At 33.9% G+C, this 16,627-nt stretch overlaps 4 protein-coding genes across 5 annotated transcripts in view; 2 read left to right on the top strand and 2 right to left on the bottom strand.

Moving 5' to 3' along the window:
- LOC141381669 (BEN domain-containing protein 5-like) overlaps nt 1-16,627 on the bottom strand; it is a 495,902-nt gene that overhangs the window by 181,390 nt on the left and 297,885 nt on the right. The gene's annotated exons all lie outside the window — the stretch shown is intronic.
- LOC137490923 (NACHT, LRR and PYD domains-containing protein 3) overlaps nt 1-16,627 on the bottom strand; it is a 78,784-nt gene that overhangs the window by 45,917 nt on the left and 16,240 nt on the right. The gene's annotated exons all lie outside the window — the stretch shown is intronic.
- LOC137490934 (uncharacterized) lies at nt 125-12,615 on the top strand. 2 transcript variants are annotated; one of them, XM_068219946.2, is made up of 3 exons: nt 125-167; nt 1,971-2,120; nt 9,719-12,615. In XM_068219946.2, the coding sequence occupies exons 2-3, from the start codon at nt 2,036-2,038 to the stop codon at nt 10,669-10,671; spliced, it is 1,038 nt and encodes a 345-aa protein (XP_068076047.1). In that variant the 5' UTR covers nt 125-167; nt 1,971-2,035; the 3' UTR covers nt 10,672-12,615. The 2 variants fall into 2 exon arrangements, with proteins under 2 accessions (XP_068076047.1, XP_068076048.1); XM_068219947.2 differs by lacking the exon at nt 125-167 and having other exon boundaries at nt 1,969-2,120.
- Nucleotides 125-16,627, top strand: part of LOC137490939 (uncharacterized) — a 163,008-nt gene continuing 146,505 nt past the window's right edge. The window contains exon 1 of the mRNA XM_073947938.1: nt 125-167. The gene's annotated coding sequence lies outside the window, so the exon portion shown is untranslated. The remainder of the gene's footprint in view (nt 168-16,627) is intronic.

Here is a 16,627-nt window from a genome sequence, read left to right as displayed (position 1 = left end):
GAGAGCAGAAATAGTATAGAGTGAAAAACAAGGGAGAAATGTATCAATAAGTCATGACTGCAACAGTAAGGGGCAAAAAAAGCTAAACAAAAAATACTTTTATTTTGGCGTGGTGTGTGACGTCATCAGGCGGCGCCGCTTCAGCGCTTTGATTCAACTGGAGAAAGGTTTGTTTTTAAATGTTTACGGATATAACACGATTTAATTAAAGTTTCATGTTTTTCATCCGATGCTACATTGTGTACCTGCTGTTGGAAATATTATTTTAACCCTTTATACAGCGTAGTACTATTTTATTCTTAGTAACCGAGGGCTTTTGTTTGAAACAGAAAAGTGTGTAATGCGAGCTTTAAAATAGAGGTAAAGTTGGTTTTATATTCACACATTTGTTCATTTAGAAGTCTCTATATTGTTTACCCTGTTACTTTGAATATGTCATCAGAGTTAGCCTGCCAGTATGACTTGAATTCAACATTAACACTGTTTATTTGACTGTGAACAATGTGCTTTGATAGTCATCGGCTGCTATTATGATTTTACTATTAAAAGTTTGCTAATAATACTTTTATTAAAATAATTTATTAAAAGGAAAGTCTGAATGTGCAAATATAAAACCAACTTTACCTTTATCTTTACCTCTATAATGCCAGTAACCTGATAGAGGTAAAGTTGGTTTTATATTCACACATTCGTTCATTTAGAAGTCTCTATATTGTTTACCATGTTACTTTGAATATTCGATCGGAATTTGCATGCAGTATGACTTGAAAACAGCATTAACACTGTTTATTTGACTGTGAACAATGTTGTACTTTGATAGTCATTTGCTGCTAATATGATTTTACTGTTTAGAGTTTGAAAATAATACTTTTATGAAATTATATTATTAAGGGGAAAGTCTGAATGTGTGAATATAAAACCAGCTTTACTTCTATAGTAACCTGCGACCCCCACATTCATTTATTTAGCAGTCTCTGTATTGTTTACCATGTTACTGAAAATATTCGGTCAGAATTAGCATGCAAGTATGACTTCTAAACAACATTAGCACTATCTAATTGACTGTAACCAATGCTGTACTTTGGTAATTATTAGCTGCTAATATGATTTCCATATTTTTTGCAAAGAGTTTGCAAAGAATACATTTAGGAAATTTTATTATTAAGGGGAATGTCTGAATACCCAAATATAAAACCAACTTCACCTCAATTATCTATAAAGGTAAAGTTGGTTTTATATTCAGATATTCAGACTTTCCCCTTAATAATATAATTTCAGAAAAGTATTCAAACAATAGCCACAAAAGAGCTGATTAAAACTAGTACTCCATTTCATAGAGATAGGTTGGTTTTATATTCGCACATTCTGACTTTGCCCTTAATAATATAATTTCAGAAAAGTATTATTTGCAAGATCTAAATAGGGAAATCATATTAGCAGCCAATGACAATCAAAGTGCAACATTGTTCACAGTCAAATAAACAGTGTTAATGTTGTTTTCAAGTTACACTTGCATGCTAATTCCGATCGAATATTCAAAGTAACATGGTAAACAATATAGAGAATTCTAAATAAACGAATGTGTGAATATAAAACCAACAATACCTCTATGACCCCTCACTTTGAGAACCACTGTTTTAAAGAAAGTTTTACCTGATTTCTTTTTGTTAATTACTCTCATTAATAGAAAATGTTGAAGCAAGTGTTGAATTTTGTTTCTGTTCATTGTTTTATTAATTTTATATAATATAATATAAGACCAACTTTACCTTTACGACCCCTCAGGGGGTCCCGACCCTCACTTTGAGAACCACTGTTTTAAAGAAACGTTTTACCTGATCTCTTTTTGTTAATTACTCTCATTAATAGAAACTGTTGAAGCAAGTGTTGAAGAGAAGTTATTTTGTTTCTCTTCATTGTTTTATTTATTTTAAACAGGACATTTTTATTGTTTTGTTCATTTTAAACAGGATAAAGTGTCCAAACACAGAGAAAAACTCCTGCTGAAGCGACTGATCTCCACACTGTTATAAAGATGGCGTTTATTAAAGAGGAGAGTGAAGATGTGAAGATTGAAGAAACATTCACAGTCAAACAGGAAGATCTGCAGGAACAAACAGGTTGGTTTTCACTCTCAAACACCAACTCAGTTAGTTGATCCTCATTCAGATATATTTTAATAATAGGAATAATAAATTAAACCCATCTTGCAGCCCTGAGTGTGCTGCCTAGTTCTTCTAAATGCACACAAGCACTCATTGGAAGACCGAAAAAAAGTTTCTTTTGTCTCTTGTTCTCATGTCTTTTGTCTTTCTTTTATGTATTAATAGTCTCCCATTTTCTCTACCTGCTTAAGGTTATTGCTTTTCTTGTTCTCCTACTGTTTGTAAAGCGTCATTGAGCACTGGCACTATATAAAATAAATAAAAACAATACATTTAAAAAGGTTTAACTGAGCTGGCGATACTTGACCAACAGTATTCTCATAGAAGACTCAAAATTTTAAGCCTTAAAAAGTCTTAAATTTACTGAAATATTGTGTTGGAGGTCTTAAATCTTTTTAAACAAATTTATAATTTTTTTTAAACAAGTCTTTATTTAACTTTGTTCTTGTTTTGTTACTCAGTCTGGCCAAAACCCATACAATCACCTACAATCCACCTAAATAAATCTTTAAACTTTTTATTAAAAAACTTTTTTTAACCTTATTTATCATAATGGTTTAATTATTTTACTTACAATAACATTTGTTTAAACGTGCTCCATGGATTTACTGCTGAGGACATCGACATGGACATATTGTTGTGCATAGATATAGTTTATTATAATGTTTTAAAACTATTAAAACATTTGTTCATTTTTTTATTATAAAGAAAGTTTATGTTGGAATACAAGTTGAGCTGGCTTGTTTTTACACAATATATATATTTTTTTTTAAGAAATATCTAAAATATATAAAAAAATATATTATTAATTTATTATTGTATTATTAAATGTATTCACTTTTAATATTTGTTTGATGGGGCGAATAAAAACCTTTTCGATCTGGGCCATATGAAAAGTTCTTTAGCCTTTAGCTCTTTATGAGTCTAAAATTTCATTTATAATGGTCTTAAAAATGTCTTAAGAAGTCTTACATTTAACTTAGTAAAACCCACAGAAACCCTGGTTTAAAGTATGTAAAAAAATGTGGATGCCCCCAATATTAAATATGCTAAATGAAATGGACACTCAAATAATTAGTTGTTATAAAACATTGAACAGTCTGAGATTATAGACCATATTCTTTATACACCAGCAGGCGGCGCCATTGGAATCTTTTTGCTTGAAACTTTTTTAAAGAATTAATTTTCAGATCCTAAAATCAGAGTTATGCTTCTTAGGCATGGCATGGGGCGATAACCATGTTCAAGGTTTACCGCTGTTTGGAAAAGTCAATGTTTTACAAACCGCCAACATTTTCTGCTGTGCCTTTTTAATAAATCTGTGATTCATTTGAATGATTTAGCCTGACATGTTTACTGCTCCAAAATATTTTATAAGTTTCTGAGAAGAAAATTTATTTTAGTTTATCATTCCGTCAGAATCTTAAACTGGCCTATGCCAAATCCTTGATGTTGCAAAGTCATATTTTATAATTGTATTATTTTTCTTTGTATGTATAGTCATTAACACCTGTATGTAGAGCAAGTAGTGTGACTGTTTGCTTAAAGTATTCTGGCACCATGCCGGATCTCCGGCGTGCGGCCCTGAGGGGAAAAAAAATTCTGAGCCTGCACATGCAGTTTAATTATAGGAATCCTCAAAATAACCGTTAACCGAAAGAGTGCATTTGTAACCGATTAATGTTATCAGTTAAACAATAAAAAAAAAATACTTTATATATTTTTAAAGTTTGTCAGCATAAGGGGCATCTGTTAAATGGTTTACTAACGACCGCGAGTGTTTTGCTGTTGCGTGCTGTGTGCTCGAGCGGGAAAAAGCGTTTTACTTCAGTCTCGTCTTTTTTATTCTTCAATCAAATGAAAGCACTGCAGGGTTTCTGTTAAGGTGACAGCAGTGTTTGGGTTGTCAAGGTGACTATGGCAAACTTTTAATGATGAAGGAGACTTGTGGTCGCTGTTACATCCAGAGCTGTATTACTGTACAGATCTTGAATATGACAGCAACACGACTCGCGCACACCAGCTGATTCGGTCGTTTTCCAGCGACATAAAAAAGAGTGCCGGGCTTCTTTTTTTTTGTCACAAATGTTGCCAAGGACTACATTTATGAATATAATGTTAAAGGCGATTCAGCGAGTTCAAATTCAGCCATGAAACTCGTTGGAAAACCTGTTACATTGCCAATTTGGGAACATTTTGGATTCGTGCCGAACGAGAAAGGCGAACCAATACTTTGGATGAAGCTATTTGTAGGGCTTGTTTGTTTTTCTTTTATTAAAAAAATTCAATAAATAAATAAATAAATAAATAAATAAAACACCTTACGGATAGGATGCAACGAAGAAAAAGCATGTTTTTAATCATTCTTCATAATCTGATTCATAGCCTACATGTAATAAACCCATATTGCGCCAACAAGAATAAGCTCTAAAAGGTAAAGTTTAGAGTGAGAGGAGTTATTGCTATGTTATTAATATTAGTTGTATTATTAGTCTCCCTTTTCTCTACCTTCTTAAGGTTTTTGCTTTTCTTGTTTTTTTTACTGTCTGTAAAGCGTCCTTGAGCACTGGTGCCATATAAAATAAACAAAAACAATAAAAACATTTGTAGCATATTATATTTATATCTTCATCTTTTCTATCTTTTGTGTGGGGTTTGTAAAAGCTTTGCCCTTGTCTCGTGCAGGTCTTCATCACATTGTCTGTAGTTGCAACTTTCATTTTCTCTGTCTCCTCATAAACTCGGAGTCTCCTTTACTTTACTTCTTTACTGTAAACGTGACATCGTCTTCATTTTGTGTTATGTGGATGGCTAGTGGCTTAAACGAATCCGGTAGTCCTCGGAGAACCATCGCTATGGGTAGTCCATCACTCATTAATTCTCCAGCATTTCTTAGAGCTGTAAAGTTGTTTTCTGCTCGTATCAAATAGTCTGTAACGCTCTCACTGTCACTCATGCAGCTGAGTCAATGCTGTGTACATGTTTATTATGCGTGGTTTACTTTTGCCTGAATAATGCAATCAGTATTTTTAGGGCTTTTCTCCTGTCATCGGCAGCATTGTGTCTTACCAGTGAACGGCTTTTATCATCGATCAGTTCAGCATAACAATCAGTGTTCTTCCGCCTGTCCTCATGTAGTTGCTCCGCTTCAGCATCAGTAGGCTGATGTAATATAGTTTCTTTTAGCTTCAGAGTGTGTAAATATCCTAGAAATCTCGTCTCCCATAGATCAAATTTTTATTCTGATCCATCGAACATAAACTGCGGCGCTAGATATCCTCCCGCTCTGCTTACCATCTTTGCTAACTTTGCACCTGAATACATCGCGTTAACTTTGCTTTCTTGAAAATGATCGCTAGTCTCGCTGCCTGGGGCCCATAACCTGTTGAGCTTGGAGTGCGTAGCTTAAGCACTAGACAGAACAAATCGTTTCATCAGCGTCTTTTATTACTCACTTTCACATGCTCTCTCTGTACATCATGAACACGAGACGGTAACACTTCTGTTTATCAACAGTATAACGTGGAGACTAGAGCTGCAACAACGAATCGATTAAATCGATAAAAATAGATTATTAAAAGCGTTGGCAACGAATTTCATAATCGATTCGTTGTGTCGCGCGACCAGGAGACATTTGATAAGAAAAAAAAGAACGCGGAGCGGACTGAACAAGGCCTCTCTCCGTCTCTCGCGCACTGATACAGAGTTCAGCGCCTCAAGAAGACAGGGATGATGCGGAAGAATCACTACAGAATTCTACAAAGTCCCTGGTGCTGGTTTCTTTGTGTCTGGAGCTGAGCCAGAGAAAGACAGTGGGGTTCAGCAGGTTTTGTTTTCGGTATTCCTGACACTGATAGACGGCATTAACACAAAAAACTCTTACCCTATAAAGATCTAAACTGTGTTTCCTACAAAAAGACAAAGCAGGTTATGTTTCACAGCTGTCTTTTTTATTTATTTTTTTGCTCGACATTACGAGCACTGCTCCGTTTAAGCAGTTGCAATATGCGCTGAGCCAAAGAGCTTGCGGTGAGGAGAGCTCTCAGTAAGGGACTGTTGGAAAAGTGCTGCTTTTTTTTACGAAAACAAAACCATCTTAACTCCGCTGAAACGTGTCATATTATCACAATTATGCAGCATTTTAACTGCCTAATACTTCATTTATGCTTTAGATATGTAAATACATACAAGTACTAGTAAAACAATACATTTAGAGTTTGTAAAACACACAAGAAAGTCTAACAATCCATTCAAATATAATTTGCTGATGTGTTTTATTTATATCAGATACACATTACACATAGTGAAAGTAATTATAAAGTTGAATCTAGGCTTTTCTAAGTTCACCAAACACTTACTTGCATGTATTTTTGGAGTAACTTATGAATGAACCGGCTGAATCCTGTGTGTTCTGCTTTTATGAATGAGTTTATGTGAATTGGAATATCAGGTAGTTGATGGCATGATGAGCAAGTGTGTGAATGTTATCTTTTTTGGATCATTAATTTTTCCATCTGTTGTCATGTATAGCTGCACTGCAGAAAACTTTTCTTTCTTAATCATTTTGTCTCGTTTCCAGTTCATATATCTAAAAAAATCTTACATCAAGACCAGACAAGAAAAATAGCATGAGAAAACGAAGTGATGCTGTTTGAGATTATATCTTATTAAGATCAATTTTCTCACCCCATTGGCAAATAATTAGCTTGTTTTAAGCAAACTATCATTAAAGTTTGAGGTTAAGTGATTTCTTATGGAATTTCATGTGTCTAGTAAGTATCTTCATTTAAAAACATTTACATATTTGGATTGAAAACAGTTTATTATTATTATTATTATTATTATTATAGGCATGAGCTTTTTTGAATAAAGGGTTGGAAAGGGCTTTTTTTTTATCGGAATAATCGAAAAAATAATCAACAGATTAATTGATCAATTAAAATAATCATTAGTTGCAGCCCTAGACGTTAAACACGTAAACAACATGATGTCATCACTACAGTACCGTAATACACTGAAACATAATTATGAACCCCTCAGTGATAAATATTAATACAATTAGCAAGAGTGCCAGTTAGGGATGTAACTGTATTAGAATTTCATGGTACGATAATACCTTGGTATGAATGGCACGATACGGTATTTATTGAATAATTTACAGGAAAAACAAAACTACTTAAAACTACTAAGACTCGAAAAAAGTGCCAAAAGTGTTTATTTACCTTAGCACTGAACATATCAATGACATACAAATTAGCCATCTATCTGTAAGTTTCGAAACAAGAACTTCAATTTTTCAATTTTAATAACAAAAAACTATTAAACCATATTAAAAAAAAATAAAGTTTAAATTTAGTATTGTTGAAAACTCATCACATTCACCATTTAATCACTCACTCACTTAGATAGAGATGGGTTTTTTAAGAAAAATTATCATATAACTATAATCTGGTAAAAGCTGGGATCTCTGGGCATGTCCCCGGCAACAGAAGAAAAAAAAAACCCCTCTCATTTGGGACTGAGGTTTCTGGGACAGAGAGATATGATTTAGCCAAGGTTGACAGCAGTGGGTAACGTTGTGCAATGTCTTTCCACCACTTGAGAGGACAAGCCATGAGTGAGATAGAGGTCTCTTTATGGTACAAGTCAATGTCTGCATCAATCTAACAAGTGTGCTGTGTTCTGCAGTCACCATGACTGTTTTTAGTCGTATTCCCCGACTTATATTTTACCATAGTCTGGCAGTGCCTGCATACTGTTTTTTTCTTTGTCTGTCACCTTTTCTCCTTTATCGGATCTTTTTAGAAAGAAACCGAATTTTTTCCACACATCCGATTTAAAACCCGCTTTAGGTTCGATCATTTCCATTTTTCTTCCCCTCTACTAGCAACACACTCCATCTCCGCGTTACTGGATCTGTAGTAACAACAGACCGGAAAGAATGATGGCCACACCTAGGCTGATGGGAATTGTAGTTCCCGCTACCTCCCGTTCGCTTCATTTTCCTAAGCAAACTTTTCTCAGAAATATAGTTTTATTGAGTCATGCGCCTACGGTAATATTGAAAACAATTACTAATGCGGTATGACGGTATTTACAATATTGTTACATCCCTAGTGCCAGTACTTTAATACAAATAATACGCAGTTATCACAGGTAATCCATAATAGACATTGGAGAAAACTCGCACCAAAGGCACGATTGTGTCCGGATCCAATATTATCGCTTAGACAAGAGAAGAGGAAAGCCAGCGCAACAGGTCAAATGTACAAAGTGAGAGAGAGGCAGAGATGAAGTTTTACAGCAATTCTCTGTATAGTGAAATAGTGGCTCGTGTGCTGTGCAGCCTTCACTCACCCTCACCTCCGTCCTAGTATTGCGACATCGCGCAGTGGAGATAAATGACTTTAGTACGTAATAACTTGTTCCAATATCGATCATTTTGACACCCCTAGTAACGAGTAACGATGCAGCACATAAAAAGTTTATCGAAGTATTAAACTTATTAAAAATATGTACTGAAGTAAAAGTGTAAGTAGGAGAAAAAAAATTAATACTTCAGTAAAGTACAGATACTGCCTTTTAGTAATTAAGTACAGTAGTGAAGTAGTTCTACTTCGTTACTATACATCTTTGGAAAGGTGTACATTCCAGCCTTTATGCAGATGTTGTACAGATATGTCTCATGTCTGAGAGGTAAATATTTAGCTGTTTGTTTGGCTGTTACCTCAGAACTTTTATTTTCTGATGCGTTAACCAGTCAGGCACAGAATGAAAAAGTATTCCCTGTCATTTTGTTGTAATTATAAATATATACAAATAAAAATAGGCCATTAACAGTGTAACTACCCGCCGGTTATTAAACAGTCCACGCTTCCAAATACTGATGTCCACCATGCGTTTCATTTATTGAACACCGTGAAAACTGCACAATCAACACAATCAAAAGGACATCAAAATAAACAAATAATATATAAAACAATGTTTAGTTTACCGTGTTGGCCTGATAACCAGCTGTAGAATAAGCAGGAGCATTAAACAGGTGCTTGCATTGAGATCTCACTATCCTGAGTGACCATACAAACTCTTGCAGGTTAAATCAATCAATGAGAATCATGTGACTTTCCACTCAAGCCAACCGGAAACAAAGAAATTAGTAACAAACATATACCAATACACATTCAAATAATGAAATTCAAAACAATAAACAACATTACAAGCTGACCAATCAGCATCAGCTACAAACAGCTTTCAAATCTGTGTCTTATTAATATGACCAAAATGACTTTTATGAGAAACTTGGAGAACTGGACTGACACGGTTTCAATTTACTATAACTTCTTTGTTAAGTGTCTTTGACAGAATTCACATTGTAAAAACACTAGATAAATGAAGATGATTGGAATCTGCTTAAGTGTGTACACGTTAATGGACCAAACAAACTATGATCTGATTTATTTTACATTTATCATGCATCAAAATTACATTGTGTGTGTGTTTTGATGAGAGTTTTTAAGACTTAATGAAAACTAACGTTTATTTATTTATTTCAGACCTAATTGAAGAGAAGGAGAGGAGGAAAGAGGAGGAACATCATGTTAAAATTGAGGAAAAAACTCATTTACAGACTGATGGTATATTGAAAAGGAGAGACAAAAATAGTTTCACCTGCACTCAGTGTGGAAAGATTTTGGCAAGCAAAAGCAAACTTAAGGTTCACATGAGGATCCACACCGGAGAGAAACCATTCACATGCACTCAATGTGGGAAGAGTTTCAGCATATCATCATCCCTTAATCTACACATGAGGATCCACACTGGAGAGAAACCATTCACATGCACTCAGTGTGGGAAGAGTTTCAGCCACTTATCACCTTTTAATAAACACATGAGGATCCACACTGGAGAGAAACCATTCACATGCACTCAGTGTGGGAAGAGTTTCAGCTTATCAACATCCCTTAATCTACACATGAGGATCCACGCAGGAGAGAAACCATTCACATGCACTCGGTGTGGGAAGAGTTTCAACTGCTCATCAAACCTTAGTAAACACATGATGATCCACACTGGAGAAAAACCATTCACGTGCACTCAGTGTGAGAAGAGTTTTAGGATATCATCATCCCTTAATCTACACATGAGGATCCACACTGGAGAGAAACCATTCACATGCACTCAGTGTGGGAACAGTTTCAGCCAATCATCATCTCTTAATAAGCACATGAGGATCCACACTGGAGAGAAACCATTCACATGCACTCAGTGTGGGAAGAGTTTCAACCGATCAGAACACCTTAATCTACACATGAGGATCCATACCGGAGAGAAACCATTCACATGCACTGAGTGTGAGAAGAGTTTTACCTGCTCATCACACCTTAATCGACACATGAGGAAACACACTGGAGAGAAACCATACGCATGCACTCAGTGTGGGAAGATTTTCAGCCAATCATCATGCCTTAATCTACACATGGTAAGCCACAACGGAGAGAAACCATGAACTACGAAACTCTGACGGACTCTGACCTGCGAAATCGCATCACTTGACTGTGAGACCAATCGAAGATCAAAACATGACCTCTCTGGACCGAAATTCTAAAAAATGTTCCAATCGCACACTGTTTTTAATGTCTAATCATCTTGTTTGTTCCCGCTCCTTCTCGCAACACCATACAACAGAATTTTGCATGCTCAAACTCTAGTGTGACCGCAGCTTTGGCGTGGGATGAGTTTCAGTAACTCTTCAGACCTTAATAAACGCATGAAGACTCACACTGGGGAGAAACCATTCACATGAACTCAGTGTAAGAAGAGTTTTAACCGATCAGCAAACCTTAATGAACACATGAAGATCCACACTGGTGTGAAAGAGTAATTGTGCTTTGAGTGTGAGAAGACTTTTATTACAAAATTGAAACTGCACCAGACGTTTTACACTTGAGAGACCATACAAGTGTTCACACTGTGACGAGAGGTTTAATCAGTTAACACATCTGAATCACACAAAAGAGAATTCACACTGGAGAGAAACTGTACATCTGAAATCTGCTGTGTCTACAGAATTGGACAAAAAGTTGCACACATTACATGAAACATACAAAACATTTTCTCATGTAGGGATGTCCCGATACAACATTTTAACTTCTGATACGATACCGATATTGCAGCTTTCAGTACGAACCGATACCGATATATCATTTTTTAATTTTATAAAATATCTTAATTGAATGAACAAAAATAAATTTTTAAAGTGCAAAATGCTAATTTAAGGTCACTTCAGTTAATAATTTTTTTATCATCAGCAAATAGTAGAAACAGCTGAGAGCAGGAACATATGAAAAAAATATTGTTAATTGAACAACTGCTAAAAGTTCAGTGTCCAAAGTGTCGATTTCAAACACAGCTTTTTGGTGAATTTTTGATCCAGTTGAGCTGAAAAATAGCTTTCACACTGGGCAGCAGAAATAATTTATTGTTAAGTTAATAAAAATGTGCAGTATGGTTAGTACAAATATTTTCATGACCAGATCTATTTAATCTGTGTTTGTATCATAAGAACATTATGGCTGTGTCAATGTTCCCAAACATTATTAATTTTATAATAATATATATTGCACATATTATCTTTAACATAAATATACTTGCAAAAGCTGGATTGAAACACACCTTTTCTCCACCGCACATACAATAATATGACTTTTAAGAATAATTTTATTTATGAAAATTCATTTTATTTGCATAATATATTGCACAGATTCCACCCTACTGCCCACATGGGAAAAATTAGACAATGTGAAGAACTGCAAACTGGTGTGCAAAGCTGACACTTTTTATCAGAGCACTTTATCTTTCTGGGCTTTTTAACGAAGAGTTAATCATGGCAATGTCTCTAATTAAATTTTCCTTCTGCCCCAAAAGTAATATCATTCTTTCTTTTAAACTGTAACGGCCCTCAGCAACAGAATGATTTCTTATTCTTATTTAACAGACAATTAACGAAAAAAAGAAAAGCGGAGCTGCAGCAAAATAATGGATAAAAAGAGTGAGGATATGGTCAAATAAATAAATAAATGAAAAAAAAGTGCGACTGCTGCTTTCTCCGTTCACCATGCTGGAGAGGAACAATCTGCGCAAAAGAAGCGCAGAGTTGGTTTCATTGAATACAGCTCTCATCTGATTGGCTGAAAGGTACGAGTAGTCCTGACTCTGGCAGGTCTCAAAAATACACACACACTTATCCAGGGGGAGTCGTACGTGAAAGAGGATTTGCACATTCTCATCCAGGATGAACTCGTAAGTTTTAAACATTCAAACTTTTTGTACACTCTTATACATTTGCAAATGGTGTTTTGCATTTGTGAAACGTATTTTATAAAAAATGTATTTTTATTTTGTGCACGTGAAATTTTTTTGTGAATATAAATAAATATTTTACGCACGTGAATTTGGTTTTATGCACGTAAATTTGGCTACGCATGTGTATTTATTTATTTATTTACTTTATTTATTTATACTGGGACAATGTACAACATGACATGTTGTGCCAGAGTTAGCTATAAAGCTAATTTACATATGTAGTCCCAGGGCAGGAAGTAACAAATTTAACACTTATAACAAATACAATATACACTTACAGTACAATAAATACAATACATCATTGTCAATAAAATGAAATCAAATCAGTGGCTGCATATTTGGTTTTGTTTTAGCCAGATTTTAAGAACAGTTTTAAAACGATTAAAAGTGCTGCTCTCTCTGATATACACTGGTATTTTATTCCATCTTTCTGCTGCTTTAACTGAAAAAACTGATTGTCCAAAAGCAGTTCTCTTAAGTTTAACTGAACAATCACCTCTAACAGATGACCTAGTCTGTCTTATATTGTCCTTGCAGACAATCACACATTGTTTGAGGGGTGGTGGTGCAAGATCATGAAATATTTCATACATTAAACACACATCAACATAAAATAGGAAACTGTCAAATGTTAGTAATTTTTGTTGTGCAATACAGTTGCAATGATGATAGCTCCTTGGCTTTTTAGCTAAAATTTTAACAGTTTGTTTATATATAACATACAATGGTTTTAATGTTGTAATGTTCGTGTGCGACCAGCTTGTAGCACAATAAGATAAAGGAGGTAAAATCATTGAATTCATAAAAAGTTTAGCAGCAGCCATAGGTAACTGATGCCTAATGTTTCTATAGATCCTCAGGCTTGCTTTAGCACTTTTGGAAACCTTCTTAATGTGTTTTTTAAAATTTAAATTGGAGTCAATAATTATACCTAAATATTTAAAATGATCAACAATATTTATTACTTTTCCATTAACTAAAATATCTGAGCAATGCTCCTCATTTTTCTTAATTGAAAAAAACATTCCCACAGTTTTACTTACATTGAGGGTAAGACATGAATGATATAACCAATCTGAAACTTTTTTGAGTTCAGCAGTAAGTTTTTTAGCAGCATGTTCTTTGGTTTTAGCGTGAGTATATACTACCGTGTCGTCTGCATACATTTGAACCTGAACTTCTGGACACACTGTTGGCAGATCATTAATGTATAAACTAAACAAAATTGGTCCAAGATCCTTGTAGAACTCCAAAATTACAATTGATGTATGGTGAGCATGCACCATTAATTCTTGTACATTGCTTTCTTGATTTTAAATATGACTCCATCCATGATAATGCGTTAGCAGAAAAATTAAACCTTGATAATTTAGATAAAAGTATGTTGTGGTTAACATTATCAAAGGCCTTTTTAAAATCAAGAAAGACAGCACCAACAACTCCACCCCTATCTAGACTGGATTTAATTTGTTCAATAAAGGAACAGTTTGCTGTCTCTGTAGAATGACGTGCTCTAAATCCAAACTGCATAGAGTGTAATGGAAATGTATCTAAATTTAAATGCTCTACCAGCTGATTACAAACAACCTTTCAATTACTTTAGAGGCAGTTGGTAAAATACTGATAGGCCTATAATTCACCAGATTAGTAGGATCTCCAGTCTTAAATATGGGTGTTATTACTGCTGACTTCCAGGCACTTGGAACATAAGATTGTCTTATTGATAAGTTAACAAGGTGAGTTAAAGGTGAACTAAAAACATTTGCATACTTTTTAAAAAATGCTGAGTCACATTCAAAGGCATCTTTAGCTCTAGAACTCTTAAGTTGACTTAAAAAATTTGTACACAAGATTCAGATACTTCAGAAATAATTTGGTAATGTAATGTCTTTACTTCTAAAACTAAATCCTTGTGCCAAATCTTGGGCTGAATCTATAAAAAAAATTATTAAATAACCTAGCAATTTGATACTTATCTTGAATTAAACGTCCCTGAGATTGTAACTCAATGGCTTTATTATTAATAGTTATCTTTTTTTGCACTTTATTAATATTCTCCTATACTTCCTTACTATTGCCTTTTGCATTATTTATAAGATCAATAAGAAATATTGCTTTTGCTTGTCTTAGTTCCTTTACAACTTTATTACGCAGTTGCTGAAAGGTTCTTTTATCATGGGCTAACCCTGATTTAATTGATTTCTTTAGGGCATTATCCCTCTGTCTCATTAATTTCCACAATTGTTCATTTAACCAAGGTATATTTTGCTTTTTTTTTTTAGAGAAGGTGATATTTCTACTAAATTTACTTTTGGTTTTATTAATTTCTGCAATTAAACACTCAGATGCATCTTCTAGATTATCTGTAGATAATATCTCTCTTCAATCTAATTTTTTGATTTCCTCTTCAAATTAATTTTTAAGCTTTCTTGGTATAACATTTAACACATTTCTTTTATCTTGTTGATATAAAAACCTATGATTTGTTAGTTTTCTTACCACTAATATAAGATTATGATCTGATATCGCTGTTAATAAGTTTATTGACTTTGTTACTCTTTCCGGTTTATTGCTAAAAATCAATAAAAGTCAATTTGGGTTTCAGATGATGAAGTAATTCTACTAGGCCCCTGAATTAACTGCACTAGGTCAAAACTGCTTACTATTTCCTGAAGCTTTTTTCTTTGTAACTTTTCAGTCCAATTAATATTAAAATCTCCAACCAATATTAATTCTTTTTTTGAGTCGAGCTCTTTCATAAAATGTTTTAAATTATCATAAAACCCGCTCTTTGATGAAGGAGGTCTACATTCCTCCAATCCTCTTCAGTAGGTCTTGGTAAATGTGTAAGTGCCATGTTCCTGTTAATTGCAGCACATGTGTCCTTGATGGCTTTAGCCACTGTGCTCTCCCCCAAAGAATAATGAAAGGCAATTGTTCTGACTGAGTTTCCTGTTGCCAAATACCTGTAAAATAACCAATAATATCAACGTTATTTTCTCTGTTTTTGACAGAACATGAGTGCAGGATTAGATGGAAGGCACTTTGTGACAACTATATAAAGTGGAAAAAAGGCAGCAGTTGCCAAGTGGCTCTGAAGCAACACGTCAGCAGAAATGGAAATATGCTGCAGCTATTTCTTTCCTGAATGTATTTCTACAGAATAGAAGGTACTTTTTATGGTAATGTAATTAAATGTAGTAATGTAATAATTAAAAATGATGCATGCTAAGTTTGTTTTTACATTTAAGCACTGTAATATTGTAACATTGTGCACCTTTAGTAAATTTTCCCAGTACAATCAGTAATCTTGATTTTGAAAATCATATGGATGGATCAGTCAATGACAGTGATGTGGACACTCCACAAGAGGAAAGCCCAGAACTGGAGAGTGCAGAAAATGAAAATGAGGAACTTCAAGAAAGGCCCCAGAGACCCAGAAAAAAAAAGAGATGACCCTAAAAGTCTGAGCACAAAAATAAATGAAAAACTTGTGGACTTTTTAGTTACACCAACAGAGTCACCAAAACAACACGACGAAACAAAGCTTTTCAATATCCTAATAATGATAATAATAATAAACACAACAAATACAACAACAACAATAATATATTATTATTATTTATAATAACAATAATTATTATTATTAATAATAATTATTATTATTATCATCATATTATAGTTATTGTTAAAGTATGATTTTTTTTTTATTTCTAAAAAATAATAAATATTACATTTCATTTTATAATAAATACTAGAATACGGATTAGCTTAAGTGATATGTTTTAGAACAGTGGTTCCCAACCTTTTTCTCTGGGCCCCCCCCAGAGAAAAAAAAAATATATATATATATATAAAAGTATATATATATTACTGTATGTGTGTGTTTATAGGTATTTAGATAGGCTTTGTCATACTGTCTAATCTTTTTCTTCGCCTCTGAAGAATCATTACATTGACGTTTCTCTGCCATTTTTGTTTTGATTTTGCCTTTACGAGAAGTTGGACAAGCACATTGCGCAAGTGAGCAAAATGTAAAAAATTATTTAGAGTTATTTATTTTAATTATTTTTACTATTTTGTTGGAATTTTAAGCATGT

Source organism: Danio rerio, chromosome 4 (assembly GCF_049306965.1).
Source record: "Danio rerio strain Tuebingen ecotype United States chromosome 4, GRCz12tu, whole genome shotgun sequence".
Classification (NCBI taxonomy): domain Eukaryota; kingdom Metazoa; phylum Chordata; class Actinopteri; order Cypriniformes; family Danionidae; genus Danio; species Danio rerio.
This window is presented reverse-complemented; position numbering and strand designations above follow the sequence as displayed.